Consider the following 23,048-nt stretch of genomic DNA (forward strand, 5'->3'; position numbering starts at 1 on the left):
ATGTTCGTCGAGCTTTTTAACGTTTCCGCTTAAAAAGGAGATATCGTTTTCGCGGGTATCTTTCCCAGACTCTTCACTCGTCTAATTACGGCGATACCAATTAACCCTGTTAAGGGACCCCTCGCTCGATACGCCCGGTTATTTATTTAGTAAAATAAAAAACGATGCTCGCCAACGAATATAGAAAGTCCATCGAGGCCCAAAAATAGTTCAAAGTTTCACCGATCCAAGTTCGAATGCGTCGAATCTCGAATATTTAACGCGATTCTAAATCTACAAAATTGGAACAGTTTCAACGTTGGCTTATTTTTATTAATAATCTGATACACTAGTAATCGATAACTTTAGCGTAGTATCCGTCTATTAATTCCGGTCGCTTGAATTTCTCATCTCGAGACTTTTCCTGGCACGAAAGCAGGGATTAGTTACTTTATGTTGCAGTAAATATTCGTTGATTAGAATGCGGCGCCGCAGATCCGAGTCCGTTCGAAATGCCCGTGGGTTTGCGATACGTTAATTGCCATTGAGAACCGGACGGGGGACTCCAGGGTTTTCAAGTTCTAATTAGAATTCGGAGTTACTGATGTACACATCGAAAATTCAGTGGAATTTCTGGAGGTTGTAAGCACCGTTTACGCTCGGCCACGACGATAAACGATCGGGTATTCTACGACAAATTATTGTCGTATCGCTGCTTCGCGGAGGAAACAACCGACAAACGAAACATTTAACGAGCAATTAAACAAGTACTATCTGTCCATCGATGAAAGTCCACTCGGGATACGTTGTTGAACAACGTCAACTTGACTCAATCTATATTCGACTATATGCACGCAACTCTGAACATCGTTCTCATTTTATCTTGGAATGGTACACTCGATTCGATAATAATCTTCGATACATTGTCGATAGAAATGTGCAAAAACGTGGTAAGAATCGCAGAAATAGCTAACGACTATATTCTCGCGATCGACCAACGACTGGGAGAACGAAAATGGCGTTTCCTCTTCCCCGATCCGCCAAGATGATTCTATTGGGCAGGAAGTTTCCGCACGGAAGGCTGTACCGGAATATGTCCTCGAATGCGAGACTCCAAGATAGCAGATTTAAGGCGTATCGTAAACCCAGTCGCGTTCAAAGTTCACCCAAAGAATAATTAAATACAGTTTCTCGCTTCAAGGCGAAAAATCGGACGCCTTGGATCGAGGGTCAGAAACGAACTTCCAAGATGAAATTTCGCCTCGAATCTGCGCTATTAACGTCATTCTTAAAGAGAGAGGTAGTTTCAGGCACAAGACTCGAACTTTTTGGCGCGGAAACCTAACGTTAAGTGTTTTTAGAGTACGAAATAATGGAGTTAGGGGCCCGTTGGACCGAAATATCAGAGACGTTTTCGAACCGGGCAAAGGGGAGCGAAGTGGGTCGAAACGGCGTAACTATTCGATTATCGCGAAGCCATAGGCGTAACGCTTCCAGGTCATCCCCCTCTGGTGAAGAAATAGAGTGGATCCGGCGGTGTTCGACACCTACACGCGAGTCTCGCTCGCGAGAGCCAAGACTTCCGTGAAGGTGAAACTCCGAAGAAGGCCGAGGAAGAAGAAGAGGGGCAAAACCTGGCTGACTGGCTGGCTTGGCTGGCTGGCGACTGCCTTTCGCGTTCTACGTGCTGGAACTACTTAGTCGCGCCTAGACGACAGTCACGACCGCCGTGCGTTCCGTTCCTCCATTCCCGACGACGGTTTTTCGCGCGAGGATCGACGATAGAACGCCCGTTGCCCGGTCCAAAGCCGCGAACGTGCTCCGAGAGCTCCGTAATTTCGGAGAATGTGCTGGATTACGAGTATCGGGATCGTCTGAAAGCCTCGATCGATCGAAAAGAACGCGCCGCGCGGACGAGTGTTCGTGGAATACGACGCGATCGATGTGTACGTTGGAAAATACAAACGAGAGTGCCAGGCAACGAGCAAAGTATGCCGCTCGCGATTCGAATCGTTATTTTGCACGAGTAGACGATCCAACTGTGTAAATTCGGGAATTAACGGCGTCGTTGCGCCTCGATAACAGGAATTTAAAGCGCGACACGCGCGATGTCGACGTTCGTGGTTTGATTCCCACCTGAATTTCGGCCAAGATTTTAAACCGCGAGTGCTCGGATGTCCGGTTCTGTGATATAATACCGGTGGGTTCGACTGTGATAGAAGATATGATGGTGATAAGTGCATTGAAGCACGTCGCGAACGCGGCGACGAACGCCGTTCATTCGGCGACCAACAGCACCACCGGACACGGCCACGCGAATTCCGGTAGGTCCCCGATCTCCTATCCGATTCTCTGAAAACGTTATTTCTCGCCTCGATCCTCTCCCTCGGCAAATAAATCGCGATTTTCGAGCTGCGTTTCCTGCGCGTCTTTAGGTCATTTTTCGCATCGTTGATCCGTTCTTCTGTAAAGCGCATCCTGGCTTTCATGTAACATTTCCTGTACTTGTGCCTGTTTCAACCGTGATTTTGTATTTTTTACGTGCACGTAACGCGCCGCGTTCGCGCTCTGTGATTAGAAAATGTTTATATTTACAACCAACGACCACGGTTATCTCGTTTGGTAACTCACGTTCCATTCTGTTCCGTGCAAGCTTTTAAGCTGTTTCACAAATTTCATCAAATTGTCATTTACATGTTTTTAGGTCGAAAACAATTGCATAACCGTTTTGTACCTCGCAAGGTGTCGAGCCAAGACACGATACACCTGCTCGTTTGTGGCAGAAAAAACTCGTGCATTGTTCCACGATAAAGACGTTTACCATTGCCAGCGTAAACTGCATTTTCGATGCACCGTTGTGCCTTTTGACTCGCGAAACAATGCAATCGCAAGACGAGGCGAGCAACTGGCGCAGTCGGTTCTAAGAATTAGGTCTTTTTAACCCTCGACCGATACGGTGCCATTGTCGGGCCACGTTCAACGTATGAAAGTTTCAACAATCGCCTTTTTAGGGTTTTCTCGTACCAGGCACGTGCCGGGATGTTTGCTAAATTTCAATCGAAGCTCGAGTTCCGCGTCCGTAGCCTTCCCTTTTAAGAATTCTAAACCAAACCGGCGACTCCTCGTCGTGTATTTCGCCTTTTTCGGTTCACTCGAGGGGAAAGCATCCGCGCGCAATTGTGTTCATATTGAAATATCGGTTGCGCAAAATGCAAAAGGTTAGCTCAGAGCAGCCGGAGCACGATCGAGCGCTATCCGTTTCATAAGAATAGTACCGGAGTTTTCTTCTTTCGACGCCTAATGTCAGAGCGAGATAATTCCATCGACGTTCCACCTGACTCCGACCATCGAACAACTGTCAAAATTATTTCGTAATCGTGATACTTACTCTTCGTACCACGACGATTAAAAATCCGTCTTTCGACCGGGGAACTCGAATTCATCAAACTCTCCTTTATTAAGAGTTTGACCTATTTTTACGAATACTGCACACTGCGAAACTTTAAGCTGTTTTTTTTTTTTAATATAACGGGCCAGACGAACGTCAGCAGGAAACAATAGCTGTATAGAAAACCGGCAGCCATTCTGCTTTTTATAATACGATTCAATGTATGCGCTCGGGTTTAACACGCCGGAAAATATAATTTTCTGTATAGAAAGTCTTTAACCAACTTGCTACGCTCGGGGCAAAATCAATTGGTCGTTCAAGGACTTTGTCCCCACCTTTTGGTTATCACCCTGCATTATTTTACGTCAAAATAGTGTATGTAATTGGATAGAGTGGGTCAGAAACGACCTTAAAACCGATCGTTCGTACCGATAATTTCCTCCGGTTGAAAACAGAACGGAACGAAGACCTTTACCGCCATGATCGTGCTCTTCCAGGAGAACAGAATCGCAACGTTCCTGCCACGCCTAATGTCAAGATCGCAATTGCATCGAGCGATCCGCCTTTCGACTCGTTGTACCGTTTGACCGCAGGTTGACGTATTCATTATGGTGTCGACAAATCGAACGCGTAACAAGTGCTCGATACAGATTCCAGATAGCAAATGACCCGTATAAATGTCCTAAAACCGTCGATCGAAAGGACAGATACTACACAGCTGACCAACGTGACGTAACTTAATACCGGTTCCACTTTGACACAGTGGATGAAATTACCATAAGAACACCATTTTGATATTAAGAACATACTACGAAACAATCGAGGATTTATAGAAAGCACTCGTTTCACGCGCAACAGCCTAATAAAAGTCAATTAGATGTGAAAATTTTACGAGATCCCATCGTTTTATTAGATGCGAAAACGTTAAATAATTAAATGTTTGTCTAACGCCGAGAACAATCGTTCGAAGTTCACCGACCTTTCCGATTCCAATCAACTCGAACGCGACGTTCCCATTGCGTTCAATTTTACTCAAAATGTGACGCGATACGGAACTTTCTAAAAAATTATTTGCCCGTTCCGTTCGCAGCGCTTTTTGCAAATTAATTCGAACTGCCCGACCCGAAATGGGGAAAGTTGATCGAACTTTAGCTTCAATATCACGCACGAACACTATCATTTGTAATTATATTTCGAGTCTGTTGCATCGCCTTAACAAAATTGAAGCTAACAGCAACGATAACGGTACAACACAAAGCCTCTTTACGGAACTTTTAGATCCAGATTTGCCGTCCATGGTCAAAAGCGCCATTCTCCCCGCAAGCCAGACCCATTTGATTTTTTCCCCAGCACTTTTCAACGCGAACCTCGTCTTTTGTGCGACAGAAAAACACAGGAGATCGATTTTACGTGGGTCAACCGCTTTCTTATAAACGGACGCTCTCATAGAAACGATCCTACACGGAGCCACTTCTTTTATAGAGAAACGTCCTTTACAGGAATGATTCTTCATGGTTCCATTATTTTTATAGAGAAGCGTTCTTACTACGACGATCCGGCGTCCAGGCTCATTTTTATAGGAACAGCGTTCATCTTTCTTGGGAAAAAATTCCCTCGAACGCGCGAATCGACAATTTCTGTTTCTCTTCGCGTCGTATTTAAAATATGATACTGTAGTCTAATTTTTAACTCTAAAGAAACTATCATAGAAATATCAGTTAATTTTTACAGTGATCAATTATTGAACAAGTATTATTAATTCGAGTTCTCGTTGAAAGAAAGAGGGATCGATTTTCTTTGTAAGCATCAACAGAGCGCGATAACTCGCGCAGAGAATAATATCCAGCGGCTGCAAAGCGTTCGTGCTATTCTTCGCGAAGTTCTCGATGCGCAAATTGCCACGAGCATAAGGTATTAATTTACCAGCAATGTTCTCTAATTACCGTGGTCGTGGAACGGCGGAATTGCTCGGTGAAATTTCTGCATTTAATGGAACGCCGCTAGGATAGTTAACGTTAATAAAAAGCGGGACGCTTAATGGTTAAAATACTACGACGCTCGTCGAAGCGAATTTCACGCGCGCAACAATTACTTGGCGACGTACTTATATGGCGCGACGATCATCGAGTCTGACATTCGCGAGGCGAGTCGGTTCGACGTTGTATTATGGCTTTGCAACGAGTATCGTAGGTCGAACATTTCGCAATCGACCACACGGAAGCGATCCCCGCGATCGAATCGATTCTTCGCGCGGAATTCCTCTTCTTCTCGCGCCTTCGACCGCGAGCTTTCACTCTTTTTCCAATAGATTTTCTCGAGGTCGCCTTGAACCTTTTTTTACATTCGATGAAATCGAACAAATTACGAGACAAGCGCCCAAACGGTGCCCTCCGTAATTTCTTTAGGATAGATAAATCCACTGGAATACTGGATTATTTCTATCGGCGATATTCCAGCTTTCGAATCGACGAGTTTTGTTGTTTGAAAATTGCTCCGCGAAACAGGTGTTTTCAGATTAAACATTTTATTATTCGCTTTCGTTTCGCGCAAACAATTTAAAAAAAAACGAGAAATATCGATGCGTAATTAACCGAACGACAGCGATAACGTTGATCCGCGCACGCGACGAAGGAACAATAAACTCTTTGTCGTTCGTCGAACATCTGTCGCTTCTGCAGGTAGATAACGAGCCGATTGCACACAGCCTCGCATTCTAAACGATATTCGCAAGGTCGATTCGCGTTCGTGCACGCTTATCGTGTGCCCTTCGCACTCGAAAATGCACGAATCGAACCGAGAATATATTCGAGGACGCGTCTCGCCAACTGTCAAACGAATGTTAACGAAGCAAACGCGAAAAAAAGAGCTGATTTCCATACCTCTGAAAGACCGACTAAACGTTATTTTCTGGAAGCTTTCCTCTTTCCCGGATCTTTTGCAAATTTCTGTACGATTTGCCACGGAAGTCTTCGTACAACGCCCACGCAACAAACGTGCCTCGATGTTCAGTCTCTAATTTTAGATTCGTGGATATGAATTGCACGAATCATCGATTTCTCGGATTTGTTAGGTAAAACGAACGTAAAAATTAACGAGGAAACTTGTGCATAATCGTGAAGTAATTGTTAGTTTCGTCAAATTATCGTAAAAATCTTAAAGTACGAAGGATATTATACGCGCGACGAGCCACCGATTACAAATTCTTGCTTTACGACTAACTTGTAATCGTGCGGACATAATTGGCCCTCAATCAAAATTCCTTTTCCAGGGAATATAATTAAAACGCTTCAAGGAGGATGTGCACCGCTATAGCGTTCGAATCTTCCTTTTCGCGTAAACTTCTGCGGACGTTATATAACACGAATGGACGTTTGTTATTATATAAGAAAGAGAGAAAAAATATGTAACAGCGTCAGAAAAGGAGATCAAACTGTCAAAGCGTTGAACCATTTTCTTATAATTTTTCAATAAAGTTCGAAGCCTCGTAAATCTATAGAATAAACAAAGTTTTGGCAGTAAAATCGTGTTCTTTTCGAAATTTCGTCCATCGTGTGCGAAGCGGAATCGCAAACGGCACGATCGCGATCCAGATCTTTTTTCGCGGCGCCTTGTAGCATCTGCATCGGGCGAAACGAGCGAGCGGAACGCTCGGCGTCGTTCGATGACCTCGTCGGCGAGAGGAGAATCGCTCTTCTTGGCTTTTCACCGATACCTTAGAAAGTTTCTCAGGTGGGAGGGACGCCGGCAGCCTTGAAAATCGTTCGCGACGTAGCTCTGGCATCGCCGTCGCGTTCGAAAAGATGTCACGGACGATAAGTCTCGAATTTGAAATGTAATTGCCGCGCCGCATGGGTTCGGCCAGGCCTCGAATATCAATTGTTAACGCTCCGGGCGTCGGCTTTAACGATTTCGTTTTAAAAGACAGCTCCCCGGCCTTTACGTAATCCGATGTTCAACAGCCAGGCGAGCGAGCGCTTCAACGAGCGTAACAGAGTTTGCACAAACGCCCCTGTTACAACAGGGACTAGCAAAATTATTCGTTTGCCGAACCAATTAACGCCTAGATTGCTGCACCGTTGTATTTTTTGTTATTTTTTCTTTTTTTTCTTTTTGGTCAAAATGATTCTCGTTGCAGTTGTTCGCGCGAACGTCATCCACGAGGTGTTACTTTATTTTTTTTTCACGAACAAATATTCGATTCTGCGACGTATGCTGATGTTTACTCTTTTTTCAAGCTCTCATTATCCATTATTTGCTCGCGGCTGGCACTCGACGACGAATCCTCCGCCGCGAATGGAGTTTGGAGATAACAATAAACGTGTTAATGCGTCCAAATCGATGCTACGGAATATCGACGCTAAAACAAATGTTTGAACGGTCTTCCATGGCAGTTCAAACACGATAAACTACCGTGGAAGAATTCACTATGAAATTCTTCGAGTCCTCGTCCCGCCAGATAATAATTATCGCGAGGAATTAGTCCCACAAACTTCGTCCGCGGTTCCGTGCGTCCATTTCAATTCGTTGCCCGTCTTTCGCGGCTTATCGACAGAATTAGGCCGCGTCTTAATATCTCCGCGATCGCAGGCTCCGCCGAGAATCGATGGCCGGCTTTAAAACAGAAAAGTTGGTCGCCGTCTCGCGCTTTATTAGAAACCGTCACGGCAAGAAAATATCACGATCGAGTATCTACGTATCGGCGACAACCGGAAATTTATCGGCGATATTTCTCCCTGGAAAGTATCGACCCCCGTCTCCATCCACCGGAGAACGTACTTCCTCCGCCTCGTACCCCTTCCTGCCACTCCATTTCCCTATTTTTCTTCCTCCACGCTTTTCGCCAATCTCCACCCGGACTCGCCCTCGAACCGATTTATTCCCAGCCGCCTTTCGTCTCTCTATCGACCGATCCGACCATTCCGAGCCACTCTGCGCACAGTCGCCCGAATAATTACCCTTGTTTCGGATTACTTAATTACCCTGGAACAGCGCTAGGCGTTTCGAACGACGATCGGGAGAAATAGGTCGTCGCGGTGGCCGGAAAAACGGGCGAGAAAGAACAGAGATCGATGCAAGTTCAGGGTCGCGTTTCGATCGCCCGGAAACGAGCCTTATCGACGATGTTTCGCGATCGTTTAACGATAATCTAGGTTCTGGGTACACGTTTTGCCGGACAATTTGAAAGATTTACGGTCGTTCGATCGTCGACGCGCTTGTAATTTGCTTGGACTCGGTCCGGGACATAATTTTCCGCTTTTCAAACGATCTAACGCACGGCAACGTTCCGAGTTCCAGTCACGTTTCGAAGCACCGAATCACATTCGAATGCGTCGCGAGCGTGCCGCGATCGTGCCGTTGTAAATCAAGCTCAAAGTGTCCCCAGAGCTCTGGATGCCGGGACTCGCACAAGTATCTGCTTTCCGAAACGATATATGTATCTCTAACGTCGCGCTTAAAAGCCGCACTTTCACCGCGCGACTCGTGCCGATTCAATACCCACGCCTCTAACCCGAGTCCTTGTAATAAATATCGGGTCTCGTGCTAAAGATGACATGTCGTTGCGAAACCCCGCACATGCCGTTCTACAGGAACTTTTACGCCCCACGGTCGGTCCAGAACTCCACTTTGAAACTCCAAAATCAACGATATTATCCACTTTAAATACACCGAAGGATCTATCGATTCTCGATCAAAATATCCGCGTGTTTCGGTCGCAAAAGCTTTTGTTCGTGTTAATTTCGAGAACAACGAGATTAATCGAGACGGTCGACGTTTTATCGGTTTGCTGTTAGAGTCGTTTTAGGCTGGCCAGCGTTTCGTTCCTGCGCGCCCGCTCGGCTGCAACGTACTTTCTACGATTTATTACAGGTCATCGGTAGCGGATCCGAGCCAATTAAATCGAGCTCCTGGCACGGAAGAGCCGCGTTGATACTTCGGAGGGCATTCGACGACGATCTTCGCGCTAATGAATTTTCAAACGAAAACAAAACTTCTACATCGAACAGCTTTTGCAAGAATATTCTGTCGCTAGATGGACCAACGAAAAGATGGTCGTTTTAAACTGTCGGTCGCTGCCGTTGTATCCCCGACAGTGGAACGTCGTTGCAGAAAATTGCACGCGCCGCTCGTAAAGCTCGTTCGCTTCTACGAGCGTGTATAGCAATTCCGGCAAACGACGATTCCCCATTGACGACGTCTCGCTGATTTCCGCGGCGCAACGCGATAAACGCCGGTGAATAGTAATAATTTCGCCCGAACGAGAAAGAAATCACGATTATTCGAGCAGACGACGGCTGTTTGTCGTATATTTAGCCGGCGGTTAAGGAGCTCGCTTCCCCTCGTCTTGTATATTATTCCCCGGGTCGAGATGAATGTTCATCGTCGGACAAAGGGGACGAGGAGGAAAAAGGAATCAGGAAATAAAGGCCAGCTTTCGTTTTGTTTGTTTTACCCGGCTTCTTTATTTTCTAATTTGCGGCGCGGTCGACTTGCTTTTACCCGACCGGCTCCCCCCCGTTCCCTCGACCCCCCTCGCCAGTGGAACCTCTTGCCTGTACATCCATCATAGCGCAACGCGCTGGAAACTGCTATACCCGCCTAGAACGTATCCGTTACAGAGATTGCACGGTAATTTTTCACATTTTATTGCCCTGTCATGTCGACGTGCCTCTAAAGAAACATTACGCTTCTGAGCAAACATCGGCAAGCCAACATACAGAGTGTTCCTTTGTCGGTGGAAGCCACTTTGTCGCGACACGTTTCACAAACGCCATTTTGCGATAGATCCTGATCGCGAACGCGAACGCGGCTTGCTCTTCCGGCGAATGGCCGCCAAAAGGAGTTTATCGATCCACGGATGACAAAGGAACGCGGTTCGAAACAAACTCGAAAATTAACCTAACGCAAGCTTGTCCATTCGTTCCATCGCTAAAGCCGTAAAGTTGAAACTCTACTGGAACCGGTAAAATTCTTTGGATCGTTTCTCTTTACCTTTCCAGTAAGGTTTGTCCTTTGTAAATAAATCGAATCGAATTAAAATTCGTTTCGACACGCTCGACGGAATGTCGAGCCCGGCTTTTATGACGTGTGCGCGCGTGTAATAAATGAACAGGACGGTTTAATAATTCCGTTGGTCACAGGTTCTCGGTCGCTCGACCGCGGAATCCATTCTTCGCGCGACAACCGGAGCAAAACCTCCCGTTCCCGTTTAACCGAAACGATTTTCATGTCAAGAACGATATTTCTCTACGACTCGCGTTCGCGCGCGACAGAGAAAAACCGGATTAATTTGCCCGATGACTCGTTCCGTATTTACAGTTTCGTTCTGTGAATTGTTACGACGCCTGGGAGCGAAGCTTTCTTTCCGTTCCGTGCACAGAGAAGCTTGATTACGCCTTTTACGCGTTTCCATATTCCATCGAGATAATTCAGCGCGAACGAAATCGCGAGCAATTTTCCGCTTCCGCGGCTCTTTAATGTCGGAGACACGGCCAAGGGGCAGAGGAGGGCACGCTGGAAGAACGATTCAGAAGGACCCGGGATTCACTGTCCCCGGTGCTTAAGGTCTCGTGGAAAATGAATCCATCGTTCTTTTTTTGTATCGGACCAAAGTCTCGGAAACTCCGCTGCAACCTTTCACTTACTTTCCGCGATAGACTCCGTTTTATAGGATTTCCCGATATGACCGATTGAACTTTCAATTGTCATGCCCGCCATGTTTGTTGTTCGCTTCGGTCGCGTGGCATTTCTATTCGCTACTGCTTCGCCAGTCTCCGTTTAGAGATTAAAATTTATTATCAAACAAATTTACCGGACAAACCTTTTATCCTATTTAGCGATTGAAATCTCTCGTATCGATTGACGGTATTATATAAGTACGAATAATTTCGAAAATCGATCCTCCCCTATTATCGACGCGTTATGAACCGTGGGAAATGCGTGACAAATGCGACGGTTGCTAGGACCGAGCATTGTAACAGGATTAAATCATCCTGCTGGATTTAACTCGTATCCGATCGACCTTAGACTGTCGTTATAATGTTAAGTAGATTGAATCGAGCGCAATGATATACGGGAACCTTCCAGTTCACTGTACTCTCTCTCGCTCTCCTACGACAATTACTTCATCTACGGGTAGGCGACAGAAACCAATCGGCATCACGCCATTCTCGTTTTCTCAAATATATCGCCGTGTTCGATTCTCTGCTCCAATAATCGACAGCCTCCGCTAAAAACCATGGTTTGCAAATCCGTGCATCTTCCTCTCGTCGCTCCACAAACACCAATATGTGCCTAACACGACAAAAATAAAAAAAGACTGCTCGATTTCCACTTTTAAGTATCTTTAATATCTCGTGCGCGACCCTTTTGCTCGCAAAATTGCACCGAATCGCCCCCGCATACTCCGTATTAAATTTCTGCAATAATCCGAAGATATTTGGTCCCTCCGTTCTAGAATCCTACTATCCACGATTGATTTTGATTGGGAATCGTACGAATTTCGCGCTCCTCATTTTAGTAAACCCCATAGATTCTCTGCTACTATTCCCTAAACTATTATTTCGAAATCGAAGGAGATTACATCGAAAAATAAATATCACTAGAAATTTCAGCATATCGAGAGAAAGAGAGAAACCTTAGAGTCAAGTATTAATAATAATAAAGGTTTCACTCTTTCTCTCGATATGCTGAAATTCGACAGCGAGGGCGTACGTAGCTCCAAGAACAATTTCCTTTTCTTCTTTGCTCGCGAACCGACTTTCCTCCGACGCCTTTGTGGCCTATGAAAAATCTGCGACGCCGTTGGCACGTTTCGGCCAAAGGTGCCCGAGTAATCTGCATCTCGAAGTCAAAGATAATGCACCCGGGGACTTCCTGGTATCTTTAAAGACGCTCGCGTCTAGTAATGGGCGTTCGAATCCGTTCTCGAAAGAGATTCGTAACTTCCAAGCACCGGGAAGTCTCGAATCGCTTCGAATATTACACGAATTCGTACGATCTTGATCGTCTTTACGGTTCTTGGTAGATTTTGTCTTAATTTAATCGATACTCCCGTCCAAACGATATCGTCAACATAAAATAGAATTGCTTTTTTACCAATCAGTTTCTTTTTTTTAATGCTCGTCCAAATAAGAGTTTATATTAAACAGGAAAGGATCGAGGTAGTCGACGCTGGAAATTTGTAAGCGTAACACACGATATTTCGCGTTAATCCGTACACCATGTAACGAAGCGTGCGGTTATGTGCTTCTTAGCCAACAGCGTGCGGTTTAGAAAATATATTCCTGTTCTTACACGTTGTTGCTGTAACGCGAGAAGGATCGTCGTACCCAGGGAAATTTTTCTTGTTTACCTTATCTTCGCATAATCAGAATTATTTCTCGCCAACCTCGCGAAGCTATATTAAAGATAATATTAAAGATACCGGCAGAACTAACGTTGTTCCGCGTTGTTTCGCCTCAGCTTTTTCTAACGAAACTTTCCTCGTATCTCCCGCGCGAAAATGCACGATATTAAACATGTTTACGCGAGCTATCAAGCCTGGTCTCGTACACTTGCCGCGTCTAAAATATTAGATTGTCCCTAAAGTTTCTTCCTAATCTTTTATACGAATTCAAAACACAACAGTTACTCCGTTATGGCACCGACGCGACTATCATCCGGCCATCGATGTTTCGAAATTCCATTTACGTCGGACTACAGCGACATTTCCAGTTAATTGAGCAACAAAACGCGAAATTACTCGTCACCGAACAGTCCAATTAACGCGTTCGATTAATCGGGCAACAAAACGCAAAATTACTCGGCAGCGAGCGGTCGTTTCGCCGGTCTAAATCGTTTTGGTAAACCGATGCACGCGCGATAGAGGTCCATTAGAAGGCTGCAAGTAAATGGAAACTCCTGCAGCCCGTTGGAAACTCTTCTCCCCCGAAAGGGTGGATGGCTTCCGATGCCGGTACCCGAAAAGACAAACGACCGACGGAGTCGAGCTGCTGCGGATAAAATACAGCACCGCGGTTCGGCACCCTTTTTCATCGGCGATCGATCATTATGATCGACGCCCGTAATACTACGGCGGGACAGCCAACGACACCCACGAATATTTCTTCAACTTGTAATTTACGAACTCTCCCCGTCGTTTGAAAGTTGGATCATTTTTATGGGGTTTTCACACATTAAGAAACGACTTTCCAAACATTCTTGGAATTTCTACACTATCTTCGCCAAAATATGCATTATTTACATTTTGAAACATTAAAATCCTTTAATTCGTTCAGGAGTTACGATCTTTTAAACATACGCATGAAATTTCGGAGAACCATTTCTAGACACAGATTACATTTGCGGAAAAGAATTTTTTTCTCGAAAGTGCATAGGATTCCGGGTGTATGCATATTGACCAAAAATGATGGTAATTGACCCCTCTAGCTAAAAATAATTTTTTTGGAACGACTTGAAATTTTTTAATTTTGTCGAAAATTTAAGGGGAATAGGTGTACGGTATGGTCAGACATCATATTTTCAGTGATGAATTTTTTTCTCGAAAATGGCTAAGATTTCGGGGATATGTATAATGACCAAAAATGATTGTAATGGACCCCCGTAACTAAATATAATTTTTTTAGTATGATTTGAAATTTTTTAATTTCGTCTATTTTGTATCGTTTCGCTTCGTGGCTATCTGCAGGTTCGTTTCTAATTATTCCGTGGTTCATTGTCGTCTAGCACACAAAATAGAGCTCGTTGTCGGAAATTCGAGTAATTAAGTTGCTTCGCGAATATTCGTTTCATAGCATCCTCCTTTGACGTTTCTGCATAACATTTTCCTCCTCCAAGTTAAATAATTGTTTTCGCTGAAAGTTCGCAGACGTCACGATATTAAACGGGTAATGGGAAAACTGTGTATTTGAACGAAAAATTTGATTTGCAAATTGACGGAGCGATTTTTTTGCGCGCGATACTTAATACGAGCGACGGGATATAAAAGTTGGTGCAGCGAAAAAGATTGCTGCATCGCGACTAATTTTAAAACTCGCTATTTAGAATCGACGTGCACACTATGTAAAACTCACCCGTCCGAGCGTTCAACGAATTCAATTGTTCGAATTATGTATGGAAATCAAGTTATATCTGGCCGACCTGATAAGAAAGTAGGTGGCCCATCGGCTAATTTAAAGCGTTTTACCGTGTTATTAATACGCGGCGAACGCTCGCTAGAAAGTTCGGTTTTCGCACGGTAAAAGCGAGAAACGAGCTGCCGTATCGAAATCTATTTTCGTAGGCTGGTTGTGCCGCATTGTGAAAGCCGGTCGCGTTTCTTCGTTCGAACGGAAACAGAAACATCGCGTCGCGTTTACACTTTTCGAAAGTCATTGTATCCCTCGTAAAAACGAATAGTCAAACTCGCACGAAAGATAAATAGACGAGGGAACCACCGGTAGGAAATCGATCGGAACTAGCATCGGCAGATTGTCGGACTTGGTTTCGCAACGAGCAAACAGATCGAGTCGAGCAAATGTCGTAAGGGGTTACGGTCCTCGCCGAGAAGAATCACTAGGACAACCTTACGAAGTGGTCCGCAAACAACATTGACCGAGATAGATGAACCCAACGACAGACAATTTCCATGGAATTATCAAACCCGCGTTCTCCTTTTTATCCCTTTCTATGTTTCTCTATTGACACTCGTCTCGTCGTTTTAAACGTTCAACGATAAAACCTGTCCCCAAACGTTTGTTCGACCATGTATTATCGGAAACTGGAAGCAAATCTATGGATTTTAGTTTCCAATGCATTGGAAAAACATTTTTCTAGCTACTTTAACGCGGACTCGGTTAAATCGTCGAATCAACGACACTTTTTTGCTCAAACGTGGTTAGGATGCCGGACCCTTTTTGTTCGACGCGCGATGCATAGAATATCGGACGATTCTCTGTCGGGGCGTTTGGAATTCGAGCGAAACGAGTCGTCAGCGATCGGTGACATTTCAGTTTTCCGTGGTGGGTGAAAGCCAACGCTGCAGGTTGTGCGATTCAACGCCAAGGACGAAGGTTTGCAGCCGCGCGATAGAAACGTTTCGAAATCCCGCGCACGAAACAGAATCGATACGCGCGGGGAACAAGGGAAAACGAAAACAACACCGGGCTCTCGATACCTAAATATGAATACGAATATTACGACGCGTAGCCAAAAGTACATAAACAAAATTTACATGGAGCAACTTTTTCCCAGCGAGCGATAGTTCCCAGGACATATTTTTCGCGTACAACTTTCGGGGTGGTTTTCGTCCCGTTAGCATGGAAACAAGCCCGTGAAAAAAATATCTCCCCAATATTTTCTGCTACTCCGATAATTCTAACATAGTTTTGTCAAAATCGGTCATTATCAATCACCTCGAACCATTCGTTGAAAATTCGCATTTCGCGTCGAAGCCCGTGCGTCCCTCGAAACGGAACAATATTTCATTTATTTCCCCCGTTGACTTTTCCGTCGATCGAGTCGCATATATCCGGAAAATAGGCTCGATGAAATTGCATTTTTCCCCGGGCCTCTGTAATGCGTCGATCACGAGCGTAATTACATTCTCCGCGACGTTAATTGCGTTTCGATTTTAACGCGATCGTAACGCGTGCCTCGAGCACCCCAATTATAGACGTTAATAAAAACCCCAATATTGTTTCTATCGGATCGTCAAGCTGGGTAAGTGCTGTAGACACATTCGCGGGCACGCGATGCATTTAATAAAATTAGTATGCACCGGGCACTCGAAACGAGCTGATTCAACGCGAACGCGTTAATTGCTGTTTGACGATACGATTAAAGTTCATTGGCCTTCTGTAAATCCTGTAAAACAGAAACAGCGTCAGAAGCAAACTGTCGTATCTAATCTTTCGCTCGAGTGCTTAAGGAGTCTGTATCGCGAGCATTGACACAGTTTTGTGTGTTTATATTTCCCACTGAACACATACGACGGAGAAACTCGTTTATCCAGAAACGTAACGATCGTTTGCATTGTGACAAATCGTTTCTCTTTTTCAGTTACGTGTAAAAGAACAAACGATAGACGAATAAATTGAGGCGTAAGAGTATGGGTTTCGTTAAAAAGTGTGCAGCCTTGCGAATTAAATCGCCTCGAATCGTTCGACTTTTTCTTCCGCCGCGCGGGTGTCTAAGTGTGTCGACCGGTATTGCGTCGCGAAACCTGTTTCGAGAAATTTAACTTGAAATCTAATTACCACGCAACGAACGCAAAACGCCTTAACGGCACGTAAACTAAAGTTTAAACGATTACGATTCGGTAGAGATAGCGAGCAGTTCGCGACAACCTTGAAAACTCGAAGTTAACTACCTTATACTGAGCATTGAATTTCAAAGTTTCCCGAATCAGGTTTAATTCGAACTTTTTTCGATGCTCCGACAGTCGATGATCGTCGGACCAAATTAAAACCGACCCCACTGATTAGATAACCTGGAGATCGATGCAACTTCCCCCCGATTCTCCATTGACCGTTATGGCTTTTTTTATTGGAACAGAAACCATTGGCAACCGTTGTCCCTCGACCAGAGATGTAATCGATACCGATACAGTTCGATAGCAATTAAATGACGTCGCCCGAGTAGCTCCAAAAAATGTCTCAAATCGCGAGTTGAAATTGACTTTCTCTAATCTTTTCTTTTTTTATACGTTGAAAAGAAAAGAATCGTTCTTATCAACGTTCGAGGAAATTAATTAGAAGAAAAATGTTTGTTCCTTTACTTTTCAGTAATTAATTAGAAAGTTACTTAAGCCGGGTTTGCGTTCATTTATTTAATGGATCATACAGCGTCATTGAAACTTTCTTTGTTAGCCAGTAAATCAAAGTTAAGTCATAATCAAGCGAAACGCGTTTCCCCGACGCCATATCGTAATTAACATTTGCTGGCAATTCTCTAGTGCACGTTATCACTTATGCCGCGGTGAAATAATTAACTACGAAATTTAATTTGTAGACTCTCATACCGTTCGAACCATCCGCGAAATCCCAAATCTATTTTCAGACAATATTATCGATCAACAGAGGTTATAAATAAACTTTGAAAAGAATAAGATCGATCTCTGTTTGTCGTATTGTTAAACGATCGATTCGAGAGGTCTCGTAGTGTATCCTCGGTGAATTCTGTGAACGTGGATGGTTTCACGAGCAAACGAACGGTTACGAAAGCCGTGTCATCGCGAGCTTTCGAATATTTGCTCAAGCTCGCACGTCCAGCGATGGAGCACTGTCAAACTCTCTTGCAGTTCGGAGAAACAGACGCGCGAGGGGAATAGAACGTCAAACTCTTGAATACCAGCAACTCGACAAACATGTTAGGACAACTGTCCAAGAAACAGCGAGTGGAATGTCGCACGAGGCATCGTGGAGCCCGATGAAACAGAACCGGAGGACCATTTTGTCCAATTGAAACGGGCGACGTTCGAAAATGGTCATTTTTACGACGATATCGGACGAGCTTTTACCTAATTTTTCCCCCAAAACAAACTCGACGCTTTTACGTTGCTGGTAGTAGGAAAGAATTTGGTATTCGACGAGGCAAAGTACGGCTGCACGGGACAGAGTGGGTCAGTTTTCCCAGCCTGGCTATTCATTCCTGGCCGAAATGGCCAGTTACTCAAGCTTTTTACGTCCCGGGCTAGTTTACGACGGGAATAAAACGAACAACGTCTGCGTATATTCTACGGTTGTTTAGCGCGGTTACGCGCACTTCGAAAGCTTTTTAGTGCACTACAGTTACTCTCTTTCCCGACAATTAAATCTTTTCGCCAGCCGCGATTCCGCCGCAGATAGCCAGGGCCGCGGTTCGCCTTTGTTTTATATTCGCGCGACGACGTACGACCTCGAGACAAAGAAAGCCACTCGCCAAACGGCGATCAAAGTCCCGAAATTTCAGGACGCGTAATTTTTTCCGACGAGAAAGTAATCTCTCGAGCAAAGAATTGGGCAAAATCCTTAAACGGTCGAGAGATCCGACGATGCTGATCCCCCGAACGTAGGAACCATCGGTCCGGCGATCAGTTTCCGATAACAGTAACAGAAGCAGTAATTTCTCTAACGACCTGTCTGGTCTCGTTAACGAGCTCTGGCCTGAATCCCTCCCCCAGAACCTTTGAAGTGGATGCGCAAATGCTTTCAGAAATTAGGGCCTCCGGAGCCTCGAAATTTCATACTATATTATTAGACACTCGATGTCAAGAGCAGTGCTAATGTTTGCGGTGCTTCCGGTCCGGCCTTTAACCGAGTCAGCCACTCGACCGTTTCCGCGTCGCGACGCAAGCACGTTCACCTGTTTCGACCCTGAATCGTGGATTTCAATGCGAGATTCTCGTGACACTGTCCGCCACACGTGGCAAGTAGTTTCGGTAGTTCTGTGGTCAGACATAGGCGCACAGTGTTCCGGAAGGCGACTTCGACCGACCAAATTAGACAACGTGTCTTTCTTAAAAGATTTCTGCGATCGATGGATCAAAAAAACTGGGCGCAGACTTAATTCGGACGTTAAAGAACCGAATATCGAAAACGAATCAATTACCCGAAGTGACAATTCTTGACGCTAAGTTCTTCCATCCCCGATAATTAATTAGTCGCGTGTAATTAGTAGCGGGAGCGTTAATGTTTCGCAACGTTTCTCTTTTAGGCAATTTAATCAATCGATCATCGAACGATGATAAGATAGGTCAACGCCAATGTTCGGCCGAACGTCATCGTACTTAATTGGATTTTCATGGCAATTAAGCCGACGATCGGCGTTACCACGATGGGGAGGAACCCGACTCGACGCGATCGGAGAAATTTAATACTGTCGCGAACTTTTCTTGAATCGAACACGAATACCCTATCGATTTTGTTATTACGTGAAATTTACATAAGATATTAACTCGATTCAAAAATGCATCCTCGAACGATGATTTCATCGGGCGTTTCACATCTGTTACGATATTAAGAATTCAGCTGCGACTGGAATTCAAATTGGTTCCGAGTGTCCGTGATATTGAATGGGGAATTTAGATTTCATTCCAAATTGAACGACGGGGACGTTGCTTTCATGAATAACTCTCGGATACTTCGAGCATCGAATAGACTAAAGAAGAAAACAGGTTTCTCGAGACCCAATTATAGAGTCGCTCGGAGCGATCCCTCGATGCAAGTTCAATGCTCGACGATAAACTTTCGGAAGAAAAAGCGCGACAAGCTGGACGTTAATTACTTCTCGTCCAATGTTTACCTTCCTCTAGCTGATTTTCAAGCGGAACAAAATTTTATTCCGATTAACAACATTTTATTTGCCTCTCGTGTACGCGATCTGACGCGAATGAAATTTTCAGGATGTTCCGCGACGAACATACTGACGGTGATAATCGCGAAATGGTGGGACCGTGGAGTTTGTAAACGTCCGTGTAGAACGTGGGGAATTTTAATCTCTCTTAAGCGAAATCGCACATAAGTTCGTACAAAGAGAAACGCGCACGAGGGGGAGAGAAGAACGAAGAGTTCGCGAATGAAAGGCGATTTCGTGTTTTATTCGCGCGGCTTGATATTCGAAGAAGTTGGAACCGATCCAGATTAAGGGTTCCTGGATTATTATTAAACGTCGCGGTGCAATTTCCTCGCCAGTCATCAGCGGATTCTGCTCGTTGAAAAAACTTCGCGAGAAGAGGAGTTATTCTTCAACGCGTTCTCCTTGAAGAATTTTTCGTAAATCGAACTTCACGAGCTCCTCGACGGGGCGATTTTAACGTTAGAATCACGGGCATTGATTTCGAGTTCCAAGTTCCTTGGACGCCCACGCGTAATTCGTCCAACAGACGACGATCGACGCCCGCGCAATTTAATATTCAGCGAATCTGGAACTAATCCAGGGGACCGGGTTCCCCGGGCGGCATTTTTGCAAAACGTGACACTGCAATTTCCGGTCTCGGGCACGACGCCGAGAGAGTGGAGGAGGAGGACCGCCTTAGCCCAATTTTCTGCCGTGGACGCGAACACGGACAATCCCTCCGATTCTTCTTATTCGACTCGAATTCCTCCGACGGTCTCTCGAGGTGTCCGTGTTCGCATGCTCGATCGATGCCAGACGCATACATTACCGCCGCCCCTTCTCGAGATTATTCTGCGCCGTGTTTCCGGTTTCTACGGAACAAACGATTCGACCACACGCCGCGATTATTTCGTAGTTTCTTCGATCGTAAGGTGGAGGTGTTTCGTCTGCAAACAATTAAAGGGCCGGAGTGGTTCTCTCTCTAGAAAAATCTCTCGTTAGAAGTTATTTCCTCGGAGAGACGCGTCTCCTGGCGAAAATCGATACCCGAGAGGAGAACAACCCTTACAAACGGAAGCAGTTTCTCACGGAAAATGAATGTTCCGTCACCTGCAAACTCGACTGGCACTTATTGTAACGAGATTGGATAAACGTGACTGATAAAGAAAGAACGACTCGCTCGATCTGTCGTTCTAAACACGCAAAAACGTGAGAAGAGACCTTGCGAGCAGCAAATCGGTTTCAAATGTCGCGTCGTGACTGCTCGATGAAACGTTCGGTACAAGCGTCGCGTGATCAATTAAGGAGATAGAAAAAAAAAGGGAATTAACGAGACACGAAACGCGGGGGTGGATCCGTTCGTTCGGCGAATGCCGCGAAAAGACAATGGCGACGTGAAAAAAGAATAGAAAAAAGAGAAAAGGAAGAAAGTGGTCCCTAATTAAGTTCGCTACTGATAACGTAGCCGAAGGGGAAGTCGCGCGGGAAATTGCGCATTTCAGTGGAATGATTTAAAGCCTCGTTTAAAAGGTTTCAAGCGGTTTCATCAAATGCGACGGGTAAATTACAACGTTCTCCTGACGGCGAGACGGAGGAACGGGGAAAGATAGAGAAAAAGGAACCGGGAGTCCGGATGTATTGTCTGCGAATGCAATTGGGAGCTGTAAGATCGATCCGACCGGCGTAATATCTGGTTGGTGCATAACGGTGATGCACAAACACCACCGTGATCTCGCCCTCTTCATTCCCCGGGAGGGCTTAACCCTCGATCGTTTCTCGAACTTATCCGTAGTCGCGGGTCGACGATGCAACCATTTTCAATCGTTCTTTTCCGCCCTCGATTTAATAATCGACCGTTCGAAACCTCGACGAGATTTATTTAGCTACGAAATCTAAAGGAGCAAGTTTTAGCGCGAATTTATGATTTAGAACGACAATATAGAGTAGGTATCCTCGTGTTTGCACAAAATTATGCATCGATGCGTACAGGTTTATCGAGATTCATGGTATCTTCGCTTTAGTTGGTCGTTATTAAAAATTTCTGTGAGATCAATACGCGAACGGTGTGCATAGCCGTTACGAAGAGATATTCATTACGCGGCGCATTGCAATTCGCGCAGGGGGATATATTCGCGGGGGAGTAATTTTTTTTACTCTTTTTTTGCACGCCCACAACGGAACTGTTACCGAAATCGTGAACGACGTCGGGGATCTATGAAAGTTCGTAACGGAATACGTCTCAATTACGGAACGAAAGGACGAAAGCTCACGAAGTAGTAATTTTCTCGTGGAAAAATACTCCCTGTTTCCTGTTCGCTCCCTCGCACTCGGTTCTTATTCGACGCATCCAACCGTGGCGCGCTTTAAAAGCTTGTTGGTACAGCGACATCGTAGAACCGCATTATAAATTCACGCGTAAAGCTCCACCGACGTTCTCTCACAGCAACGGGAAACAACTGTTTCCGATTCCGTAAAATAGAAATCGACGTTCCGGCTGTACTAGAACCGGGGCAGGAAATTTCTATCGAACTTAAATATGATCGTTTCGAGTAACGGTAATCGGTATTTCATACGGAAGACGCGTTCGTTTTTATGGGGGATGAAATTTAATCCAACCCCGGTGGGAACGATTCGATCGAGGAGAAATGGAATGGAAGGTTGAAAGCGAAGATAATTGTAGGAAGCGGGGAAATAGCAGCTTTCGTTTAGCGCAAATAATTAGCGACCGTCGAGGAAATTATGAACGATTCGCGAAAGAAACGGGGCAATTACGTCGTTTGATGGTAGCCGAGTATCGGTGTGTCGAGAAATTAAACTTGGAAGCGGTGTAATAACGGGTTCATCGGGGATTCAAATTTCATCCGAGATCCCGGACGATTATATTCTGATCTCAGGGAAATGCCGACAATTTCGACTATTCCGCCGAATTCTACGGTAGCTCGCAACGTTAGCCCAGTTCAAATATTCCGACAGAAATTGCTCGTAACCAAGCTGCTGGGACGATCTACGACCAGCCGCGTATATCCGCCCGCTAATTAAGAACTCGCGTGCCCGGACCAGGGACCAGAGCGTACGAAATTATTTTTGCTCGAATTAAACGACAGCGACGCGAGTCTCGTTGTATACAACCGACTGAATCCGTTTCTAATTTCTGGGGGACGGGTAAAAAGTAGCCACCGTTTTCGAAAGTTAAATTGGATTTTCGGGGTAGCTGGATCGTACGTTACGCGAGGATCTACAACGTCTTCGAATTCTACGCGTTTGGGTTATTATCTCCTACGTGCAATTGTTTTAATTACGAGCCTCCATCCCGCTGGAAAGCGACGCTGGCTCGTGCAGATTGTTTTTAAGTCGTGAAATTAATTGAAATTTCGCGCTATGGTTGCAT

General features: G+C 45.1%; 1 protein-coding gene across 3 annotated transcripts in view; it reads left to right on the forward strand.

Annotated features, from left to right (window-relative positions):
- Btk29a (tyrosine-protein kinase Btk29A) overlaps nucleotides 1-23,048 on the forward strand; it is a 126,023-nt gene that overhangs the window by 88,094 nt on the left and 14,881 nt on the right. Inside the window, exon 1 of one of the 3 annotated variants that reach the window (XM_076762630.1) lies at nucleotides 1,910-2,303. The exons of the other annotated variants lie outside the window; for them this stretch is intronic. Within the exon in view, the coding sequence (XP_076618745.1) occupies nucleotides 2,204-2,303 (100 nt within the window). The 5' untranslated portion in view covers nucleotides 1,910-2,203. Of the gene's footprint in view, nucleotides 1-1,909; nucleotides 2,304-23,048 lie in introns of those variants that run through there. 3 annotated transcript variants of the gene reach the window in all.

This window comes from Colletes latitarsis, chromosome 3, assembly GCF_051014445.1.
Source record: "Colletes latitarsis isolate SP2378_abdomen chromosome 3, iyColLati1, whole genome shotgun sequence".
In the NCBI taxonomy this organism is placed as follows: Eukaryota; Metazoa; Arthropoda; class Insecta; order Hymenoptera; family Colletidae; genus Colletes; species Colletes latitarsis.